Source organism: Toxotes jaculatrix, chromosome 14 (assembly GCF_017976425.1).
Source record: "Toxotes jaculatrix isolate fToxJac2 chromosome 14, fToxJac2.pri, whole genome shotgun sequence".
NCBI lineage: Eukaryota > Metazoa > Chordata > Actinopteri > Toxotidae > Toxotes > Toxotes jaculatrix.
Window position 1 is genome coordinate 13,557,291 of NC_054407.1, and position 11,515 is coordinate 13,568,805.

The 11,515-nt window shown below is 39.3% G+C and overlaps 1 protein-coding gene across 1 annotated transcript; it reads right to left on the reverse strand.

Annotated features, from left to right (window-relative positions):
- Window positions 1-333: 333 nt before the first annotated feature.
- LOC121192881 (uncharacterized protein KIAA0040) lies at window positions 334-7,251 on the reverse strand. The gene is made up of 2 exons (XM_041054833.1): window positions 7,058-7,251; window positions 334-3,240 (listed from the first exon to the last, which is right to left on the reverse strand). The coding sequence occupies exon 2, from the start codon at window positions 2,529-2,531 to the stop codon at window positions 2,205-2,207; it is 327 nt and encodes a 108-aa protein (XP_040910767.1). The 5' UTR covers window positions 2,532-3,240; window positions 7,058-7,251; the 3' UTR covers window positions 334-2,204.
- Window positions 7,252-11,515: the final 4,264 nt, after the last annotated feature.

Below are 11,515 nucleotides of genomic sequence, written 5' to 3' on the forward strand. Positions count from 1 at the left end.
TTTTAAATTATTATTATTTTGCAGGGCAAACTTTCAAATTAAGCCCAACGTACAGTTTCTTTCTGTGAACATGGATCAGAAGAGACAAACCCCACTCTCCACATGGGAATCTATCTGTATGAGCAGTAATGAAATGAGTGGGGCCTGTTTTCCCAGCAGCACTTGAGCAAGAAGATCAACTTAGTGCCCGTGTAAACTAATGCATAAAGATGATGATACTGCTGAGACGCTTCTGCTTAATTAGGCTTTGAGATGTCACACACTTAAAAAATAAAATGAGCCTTCAGGCACATTCCACTCAAAGCCCAACTCATTTGATTATTTCAAGATTGCTCGACTTTTTTTTTTATGTTTAGTTAAATAAGTTAAGTTTGCTTTGAATTCTTTAAATATCTTTTTTTTTTACCAGATAACTTTGAGGTATATTCACACTGACTTACAGATGAAATAAATTATCATTGTGTTTGTTTCTCAGGTCAATGGCATTATAATGCTACTGTTTTTACAAAAATTATTAATTCAAACAAACCTAGGCATGTATTTATCAAACTTCTAAGAATTACACAAAAATGCTCTGAAGCAACAACTTAAAAACCTCTTTGCTAGGGGTGAACAATAGGACCCTTATCAAGCATCTTGCTCCTACTTACAGTGAACACTCAATGGAGCAGATGATAAACAAATACAACAATAAAATAATCTGTTGTATTGTTCAGTTGTTGCAATATTTTTCTATAAAGACGTGTAATTTTAAATTTTCAAAAAGCACATTTTCCTTGCCTTAATGGAAACCAAAAGAAAACCAAAGAAAGAAATTCTCCTTCTGGTATACATTTGAGAAATGATACAGAGAATTTAGCAGCCCACTGAGGTGCACATACTAAAGATGTATGGACAGTGACTGCAAACCTTTAATGCCAGCTTAAGTTGTGTTGTTTTGATAAATGCAAAAGACACAAAGAAAAAGAGGGGTAACTTCCTTGAATGTCCAAATCAAATGTAAGTAGGTGGCTAAAACAGTCCTATGATTATATATGTTACATGTTGAGAATGACTCCTATAATAATTTATATAAAATCACTCAAAGACGTGTCTCAAAAGATGTGTGCTCCCCTTTTTGATCAATCTCAGATCTACTTTTAACCAGCTTCAGAGACTTCTGTTCTTCTGTGAGAAATTTGTGAAATAACTTATTCTTACGTTTCCTAGTGGGAGTAAATGTTAAGAACTTTTACTTTTATATTTCACTTATACTTAAGTAAATTTCAGTAAATGCAGACCCAGAAAACATTACTGACTTTGATGTGGACATGACTGCTTTCTAGTATTAATCAGTGCACTGAAAGATCTGTCAACCAGTTTGGGAATGTTTGGTGGTTTCCGTTACACTTTGATTATGAAATGTGCCTTTAAGGCTGACTTGACCTGAATATTGGAACCAAAAAGTAGGAGAAGTACCTCTCCTGTGGACTAAATTCTGTCGAGAAAATAAATCAAGAACAGGAAAGAAATGAAAATGAAAGCAGTTATAGTTTTCTTTGTGCATCCCGTGAGTTTAACCTTTTTGACATTTTCCTTTAGAAAGTGACAGTGAATCACCTCTCTACATTGCAGCTTGACTATAGAAAAGCAGGCAGTGTTACAGCCACCTGACGACTGGGCAGACCTGGCTCTCTCTCCCAAATACAGATGCAATGAATTTCACATGGGAGCTCTAAGAACAAAGTGCTCTCAATAACACTGTACTTCTCTCTGTTTCACACACACACACACACACACACACACACACACACACACACACACACACACACACACACACACACACTGAGACACACACACACACGCATTCTCTAACCCACTCACACACACAGACATTTGCAGGTATATATATCCTCCTGTCTGCATATTTCTTATTTAATGTACAACACACCAAAAGGCTCATACCAAAGGCTGTAAACAATGTGATCAAATCTCCTCATACGACATTATATGAATACAAACTGACAAGAATCTGTACAATTTACATTACATATTTAAACCAAATCAGTGCCCATGATAATATGAAGTCCTGTCCAATAGTTTGGACAACATCCTCAGCCTCCTTCGAGTTTAAGATGGTTTGAGTTTTGCCCTTGTGAGACTCTCGATCAGCTCCACTACACCAACTGGCCCAGGATCAGCAATCTCAGAATAAAAATGCATTCCTACACCATGGCCAGGGCGACCCTGTCAGGTGTCATCGGCCTCGTCTTGACAGAGATCCACAGGTCTTCAGTATTGGATGAGTTCTTTTTCTTCTTCGACCTTGCGGTTGCCATGGTGTCTCGGCAGCAGCAGCAACAGCAGCCGTTGGCATGGCGACAGCAGCAGCAGTGGCAGCACACCACCAAAGTAGTAAGGAGCACCAGCAAGGGAAGAGTTAGGAGGACCACCAGACAGACTGTGTTGTAGACCCCCTGGTTGTGTTTTTCTGTAGCAAAGCTCCAGATTTGGTTGAAAAAATCCTGAATGCTGTCTGTTTTCTCATCCATGGTTTTAGGATACAGAACTGTGACTCCTCTTTTTGATTGAGTTTGTAAAGTTTGAATAAATCCTTCAGAGAGTTGTGAGGTTTATTAGACAGTAAACGTGCATAGCAAGCTGCCGGAGACACCAAAGTAATAAAGATGTGGTGTTAATTTGAATTAAAAGTCATTTTACGGCAATTGACTCCAGTTCCAAGATGTGAAGTTTTTACTCTCAGACAAAACACCCACCAATCCAACAGCTTCCAGTCAGATATCTTTGGTGACTTGACACTGAACTTTCATGTGCTTGTTTTTACAGTTGTGAAGATCTGCGTTCAGATAGTTGCCCTGAGACACAGCACTATCTGATGAGGCTTGTATACGTCCTCTGGCTTTCGTTGTTTACATTAAATAGAAACACTGGAGGACAAATTTGTGGATGCCTCCTTCTTTAAAGTGTCCCTTAAAGTGTCCTTTCAGGAAGGCCAGAGCACATTTTAAACAAATCCCAAAGACCAAAAGTTCACTTGTTTGTGAGATTGTGTGATTTCTTTGAAACCTCTCAGTTGTGAGACATCTCAAAGATCTCAATCTGCACTTGATCCAAGTTTGTTTATGCTACTTGACATTCCACTTATTGTTTTCTTGCTCTTTGTCCTCTCCAGTTGTCTCCTGTCTTCTTGCTCTTTGGCTCTCAGTTTAGTTTAATCCAGCTAGTTCAATTTGGGTGTGTCTGTGGAACAAAAAAAAAAAAAGGAAAGTGAATGTGGACAGAAATTTGGCTTTCAGCAGACAGCTTGTCTTCAGCCTCCCTCTTTCCTTTCCCTGCCTCCAATCCATCCAATCTATCTTTCTCTGTCTTTACGTCTCTACTCCTGCTTTCCCCCTCTTGTCAATGTCAGCTTCAGATTTTTTTCAGCTCTCCCCTCATTAATATTGCAGAGGAGCCATTCAGGATTCAGGGCAGATCTCTCTAAGAGTCCCACTGTGTAAGACGGGGGCAAACAAAGGGAGAGAGAGAAAGAAAAAGAGAGAGGGAGAAGTGGAGGGAGATTGTGTCTGAGGGAAGGAGAGGCAGAGATAGAGGTAACCACTCTTTCAAAGAGTCCCACTGTGACGGAGAGTGCGACAGTGTGTCAGAAAAAAAAGAGAGAAGGTAGGCCAGAGAGAGACCTGCTGAAGGACATTCATCTGAATATACCCAGCTAATGGTTCCCATTGGAGAAGATAGATGGGATCTGGCCTAAGTTTTCATAAATGTCTGATTGTAACTTTTTCCTCTGGCCTTAGATGAAATCTCCTCTCAACAGCTCTGAGGTGAGACAGTTGTTGAAGTCGGTCTGCAAAAGAAAAGCTAGTCTTAGAAATAAAAGTAATATTGTTCTTTTTTTTTCTCTGAGAATATAGACCGTTTGATTAAATCTAAGCCTTGAGGCGACATCTTTATTTAAATGATGTTAAACAATTGTAGTTTTTCAAATGATTCAAACACTTTGCGACTCAAGTATGTCCCTTCGAGTCTCTATGGCTCACGGCGACAACGCTTCTTCACATTCAGTTGCGGGAGAAAAAAAAAATCATCTCACATTTGGCTGCATCTTGGGCAGAGAGAAAAGACGATGCAGCTGCAAGTGGAGAGCAAATAGATTTGGCATGGCTGTCGCTGTGCGTTGAGTCTCATGTGTGAAATTGGTTTACCCGCAAACATCCCGCTAACTTCTCCTCTGTTCATTTCCTCAACAGGAAGCTGAGCGCTTAAAGCTAAGTGGTGAGAGTCACCTGAAATGTCAAAGTGAGAGTTTAGAAAGAGCTGTCTCAGCAACTGATCTAAAATAAATCGTCACATTTGACGCTGTGCTCATGATAACATTAAAGTTAAAAATAAGCAGCTGTGCATATTTGACCTGGGGCTGCTGGCCCTCAAGAACTTTAAAAAAAAATGTTTGATTTCAGGTGAAAGCTGCCCACTTAATCTTTTTTAATCCATACATCAGAGACCCATGGTTCCCAATCTGGAACAAGGGGTCACAAGATCATCTTAAGAGGCTGCTAAATGATTAAGAATATAGGAAACCAGAAAAAAAATGTTTCTGCTACATGGGATTTTGTCCATTTTTTCTCTAGTCACTTTTCTCTTGTAAATTACTTCATTTTACCTCTTCCATTGTCTAAAAAAAAAACAAAAAAAAAAACACAACAGAAAAATACCTTAGCTGAGTCCCAGATCTATGCTATATACTAACTGTATACTGTATGTACTATATACTATTCTTTACGGTATGCTGCATTTGCAGATTTATACAAGAAACCAACAGACTTGAATGTTTTAAACTAACAGGAAATTATGCAAGATACATACTGTGCAAAAGCAATAAAAGTGCAACTCTGTGACTCAAACTGACAATTATACTTGATAGAAAGAGCCAAATGCTTTTTTTAAAGTCTAAAAGTCAAGCTTGATTTTTTGTTTTCTGTGGTTTATACAGATTATCAATTTGCTCATAATAAAGCTGACTTTCCAAAAAATATATACTATTGTCCTCAGTCGTGATTTACACATGAAGTATGTGACTTGAACTTGACTCAAGCTTCTGCTCCACTGAAGCGACACAAAAATGGCAGCCGACAAAAACATCACATATGCGTGGACTGCCTCGTTTGCCTTTCATTTTGATGGAAATTTGACTACAGACTATGCTGAAGACTGTGCACATTGCCGGGAGCCACGGTGTCACTGCCACATTATTCTTGATTATTTTCTCTGCTGTAGCTACATTGTTGTTGTGATGAGCTTGGCTGAGCTGCAGCACCCTTGTGTACATCTTCCTCACATTATGAAAAACACTGTCAACACGACAAGCAACAGTTACTGAACAATAAATCTGCTGGAAAGAGACAAAGAGCAGGACCAGTGCAGAGGTGTGATCTAGCTATATAAAACAGATGACTAATAATGTATCAGTGCTAAAGCCACTAAATGGAAAGGATATGTCAGTATCAGTAAGTGTTCTGTCTCTGGCCAGGAACAATGAGATCACTGTGAGTTCTTTGTAAACATGAGCTATCTACACTGTCGACATTAACCAAAAGAGGAAATGTAAAAAAAAAAAAAAAAGGACCTTAGATCTCAGGCCTCTTTTTGTCATATCTATGCACTTACATACAAAGGGCAGTTAAAAATAGTGATTCTATGAAAGACAAAGAGACAGCTTAGCTTTGGTAGTTTCACTATCGCATGTCCACATTTTTCTTCACATAAAAATGGCAATTGCCAGTGTTACTGAGCCAAGATTCTCTTTCTCCGCAGGCCATTCGGAGCGCTATGAAAGTAACTGTAACTGTTGATGTCGCATGTTTGAACTGAAGTTAGTTTGGGTCATTTATAAAGTGAATATAGGCATTTTTCATACTAAAGAAGGACTCTCTGTATATTTTAAATGAGGATCCAAGCTTGAAATATTTCCTTGCTTTGAATTATCTCACCAAGATGCCTTTCTAAGACTCTCACTGGGTACTTTACTTTCTCATGACATTGTGCTCTCTTGGAGCCATTCATATACAGGAAAAGGCCATTTCTGGGGCACACAAAGCCAGGAAGGGGCTGAGAAAAAATGTTATGATTGCACTCAGTTAGCCCTTGCTGCTTTTTAAGGCACACTTGCGACCTAAAACACAAAGTTGTGACAGAAGGCAGGGCAGGAATCTTTAATGACTTGCCCCCAGCACACGTACAGAGCAGATCCCTCTGAACATGTGCTGTATTTATGCACACTGTTAACACGCAGCACTTGGACATGTTCAGTTTGACTTGAGTCACCCACCAATGAACGAATAAAGTCATAGCTGTTTGTTTTTTTGCAGAAAACATGAGTTATCTTAGATCACTAAGTGCAGCTGTTTCGCTTGGTTGGACACATGCCTGCTGATAGTCTGGAGGAGTGCAGTTTTCCACAGTGAGTAAGAGCAAGAGTACCAACCCATTACAGTTTAGACTTGCATCAACTCGATCCTGCCTGAGTGAAATGAGAAAAGTGGGGAACATTCTTACAGTAAGAGCAGGAGAACAGTCTCTCAGATGAATCTAAAAACCCATCATCTGTAACTGTTTGAGTCAAAAATGTTTTTTTTTTTTTTTGTATAGGTTCATTGAACGGAGCAACAGGAAGTGATTCTGTTTGCACCAAAGGAAGAGTCTGTAGCAAACGACAGTGTTGAACATTTTCTTTTCATAAAGGGAAATTTAAATAAGATGGTTTATTTCAAGAAAAATAACATTGTGAGTAAGTTATGGTTTCACTCTGTAGCACTCAAAGACAGGAAGAAACTTATCAGCTTATCTCTGTAACTTGTCAAACATCCTGTCAAATCTAACCACTACCAAAGTAACATTTTTTAAGGAGCCTGGCACAGTAGCAGCAATTTAACTTCAGTTTTCCTAGAGTCACACAAGAAAAAGCACACAAAGAAACAGCTTACGTAAACCACTCAGAACAATTTCAAAGTATTTCAATTTGCTGGCACTCTAGATCTCTTTGAAAGTGGCACCTTACCCCGCAGGCACTTGTGAAGTGGCAGGTCAGGTCTCCTCTCATGTCTTATCCAGTCAGCTGCTTAAACTTCTGTTGTTTCTGTTTTGGCATCTGGCTCCTGCTCTGTTCTGGTCCCCCTCACCCAGACATCTTGACAAGTCTTCACTTTCTGTTCCTGTTTCCCTCTCTACCCTTGTTTCCCGTCTTCCTCCTCCTCCTCCTCCTCCTCCTCCTCTCTCTCTCTCTCTCTCTCTCACTCCGTGAGCGTGTGTTTTGGTCACAACGTCATTGCACCCTGCCCACTTTGTGTAAGAATGGGCCCTCTGTCTGTGCTTACGTGTTTCCTGCACGGCGCACTGGAATTCTTGCGGTTGCTTTACTTTACTCACGCACTGAATGATGTCACACAGAGAAAGAAAGTCATAAGGAAACTCAAAATGAAATAAAATCAGAAGAAGTCTTCACTTAACTGTTGTACACAACAATTTCCACATGTAGACATTTAAAAGCAAAGCTCCCCCCACATGCACTGACCTGAAAGCCTTGCAACACCAGACTAAGTTGTGGGCAAAGTTGCAGCACTTTGCATAATAACACTAAATTGCAGCTTAAACAAACACCACTCCACCCATCTCAGAGCCCCAAAATGGGAATAGAAAGGGGAAACGAAAGCTGTTAAAGTGTGTGTGGGTGTTGTAAGTACCATCAGGTGAAAGAGTCCAATTCAAGCAAGATAAGAAAAAAGTGAGGTCATGTGAAGTGCACAGACATACACACGCACACACAGAAACACTCTTACAATGCCTGTGGCATTGTGGTCAATGCCCTTTAAGTTCAGTCAAGCAAAAGGGGATTTTCGTTCAAGTAGGAATAAAGAAAAAAAAAAGCATTCTGCAGGCATTAGATAACAGTCCACATACTCTCCTGAAAGAGGGAAAGTTGTGAGTTAATTTATGTGCACTCACATACAGTATGATGTGTGCTTTCAAACATACAGTATGCCTAAAATATCAAAACGGTAAGCAAATTGTGATCTGATCACCACTGCTATTTTACAGTGATTTACTGCAGCTACATTAGATGTAAACATTTTGTTTTACAATCATGAAAACACATTTTCTGTCCAGTTGAATAGCTGAATGTGCACTGTCTATGTTTTTTTTTTTTTTTTTGTAGCTACGGGGCATGGTTACATTGACATTGATGAGACAAGCCTTGCCATGTCTGCAGGTGTGTCTGAGCCATCTCGGACAAATAGCAACCAGCCACCCACACACACAGGCAGCACAGAGGGTGCTGTCTGACTGGCAGGGCGTGTAGAGCTGCACAGTGAAACTATATCCCAACTGCTGTTGAGGCACTACAGTGTCCAATCACCTCGAGCAAGTGTTGATTAATGACCTCAGTGCAGCAGCACTTTCCTTGATGGAAATGCTTCTTTACAGTCGTTTTATGTGAAAATGATTTCACTACGTATTCCATTTACTGCTCTGGATTGCTACTGCAGACACACCTGCATGTAGAAATCATCTTATCATTGTATGGATTTGCTTTTTGCACAGACCAAAGCATGCAGGAGTCATGTGAAAATCTCAGATTTGAAATGCTTTTAAGCCATGAGAAGACACAAGGAATGATCTGAAAAAGCTGCAGTATCTTCTGCAACAATGTGCCTTTTCAGGTCTGCTGTAATTTAAAAATACCAGGCAACTACTGCTCAGTACAAATGAGCAATACTTGCTGGATAGATGCATCATGAGGATTTTGTTCTTTTTTTGCCATGTCCTTGACAGACACTGCATTTTGTTGTTATATTATAAGGACCCCATTATACCTTCCCTTCCCTCCAAGGTCCTATACCTTATGTTCAACTTAGACTGCAGTGACCCTTGTATGTGTCTCATTTCCTCCATAGAAACCTTTCCCTCCATTTATACTGCACTGACCCTGTGCTATAATGGGTGTAGCTCCCATCTGGTTTATAGAAACTTCATTCTCAGTTGAGCTCACCTATGAGGGAGAGCTCAGACAACATATCCCTTTATCCAGCTCGACTGTATAGCCGAACAAATTGCAGGAAAGACCACTGAGCTCACGCTGGATCGCTGATCATACAACCATGATAGCGAAAAGCCTCATGGAATTACTGGACTGTGCAAAAGGGCATTACAGATTAAGACTACAGCCCATTGGTTCTGCCAGCACACACTGAAATATGTGTGAGTATAAACCCAACACTGTGCACTCTGTGAGCTTTTGAATGTGAGTGCTAATGAAAAGTGACTAAAGGGTTGCTGTAGTGGAATCTGACAAGTGTCCAGAAATAGTCTGCTAATAAAACCAGTCCCTCCAGAGGCAAACCCTAGCTGTGATTCAGTCTTGTAAAATGTTTGGATCCCAGCACTGTGAAAACAGGCAAAACGGAGACAGGCATCATTAGTCTAAATAAGGAATTGCATCTTGCTCTCAAGAAAAGCCATCTTTGAAGGGCTCTTGGTTGGCATGTAAACTCAAGGCTTTTACAAGGACACCTAATTGTACATTCCAGCAATGAGGTTAGTCAGTGCTATTTCAACATTTAATTATGTAATAATCTCGCATAGTTTTCATATGACACAAGTTGTAGCTGGGGCTAAACATTATGTAAAACATTTCTTGGCTTGTAAAGAAGATAAGGTTGGTCTATTCTGCTGCACAACTACATAAAAATTGATGCTGTCAGCTTTCAGTAAAGGAAGTATTTTCCAAACGGTTTCGTTTTAATCAGTGGGGACTTTCAAAGTTTCTCGTTGCCCCCCTACATGTCCAAATACAGAAGGAGCAAAATGAGACTGCGTGGGAATCAAAACTCAGTCCAGTTTGCCAACATTTTGGGCTATTATGGTTGTTTTTGTTTAAGGTGGTTTGGGAAAAAGAGGTGACATTAAAAATTATGCAGATAGAAAGATTGATTGATGTTCAAATGCAACATGGACATTTTCTGGTCAAAGTAATACTCATTTGGGAAATATAATTATTTGCTTTCTTGCTGACAGTTAAATTAGAAGATCAATATTACACTCATAACGGTACAGTAAATATGAAGCTGGAGCCAGTTAGCTTAGCTTAGCACAAAACCTGGAAAAAGAAAGAAACAGCTAGCCCGGCCCTGTCGAAAGCTAACAAAATCTGGCTAACAGCACCTCTAAAACTCACTAATTAACACCAATCTTGTTTGTTTAATCAGTACAAAAACCACAGTGTAAAAATCCTGTTTTATAGAGGCTTTGTGCCAGACTATTTCTTGGACAAGGCCAGTTACCAGGCAACCAGCAAAGACACCAGGAGGATACTGCTCCCAGCCAAGAAATATTTTGCCATGTAACCCAATGTAAAACATTGAGATGCCATTTTTACTCTTTGGTTTTTGTATTTAACAAGATGAGATGTAACATGAAATTCAGAGGTGCTGGTAGGTGGATTTAGTTAAACGTTGGACAGAACCAGACTAGCTTTTTCACCCTTGAAGCTGCTGGTAACGTTTTTCTTATCTAGCTCTTGGCAAGGAAATGAATAAACGTATTTCTCAAACAGTCAAACTAGTCTTGAAAAACTTGATTAATACTGTTTCATTATCTCTTACAGCCAGACTTTGACTCGTTTCCTACAAATAGAAATGTCTGATAGACAGGGACATGACCTTATGTGGTCATGGGACAACCAAGAAGTACAAGAATGCACTTCCTTCTTCTTTTTTTCTTCTCTCTTTTTTGTGTATGTTGTAGCTTTGAAATGCCAAGCTACAGGAACATTTTGACACAGCAAGCAAGTTCAATTGGAAATTTTCAGCTGTAAGAAAAAAAAAGGAAACAACTCTGTTCAACCTCAATTTGTGTCAGTGTGACATTGATTGAATCTTTTGCTTGCATTAATCTCCTCAATGTGCCACATTTTCCTGTCTCTGTTAATCAATGTCACCTGTTAACAAAACAAATAGGTGGCTGACTTTGCTCAGAGCACCTTAAGTAACATTCATTTATATGAGAGGATCAAGAAAAGAAGGAAATTTGAACACACAAATGTGTTTTTAAATTTTTGCACATATTTTTTGTGTTGACCCTCGTATGCTTGTATTAACACAGCACGAGTTTTTTTAAATGTCTCAACCAAAGCCACATGGAACTTTAAGTTGCATACCACAGACGTAATTAATCACAGGTATGAGTAACCACAACAAATTTTCAGAATCGAAGTTTGTGTAACTAAGTTAAGATTATGAGATAAACCTTTTTTTTTTTTTGGCAAGAGTTTTTTTTCCCCATCAAGCATTCAGACTGACTTCTTGTAAAGTCCTAATTTTTAACGAAAAAGGCTGAAAAAAAAAAACTAATAAAGCTGACATGTCATTACAGTATGATTTCCATTCAGTTCAATTCAATTCAAACAGTGCATCGATGCATGTGTGCTTGCATTGAATTAAGGCTGAACTGCACTCTTAAA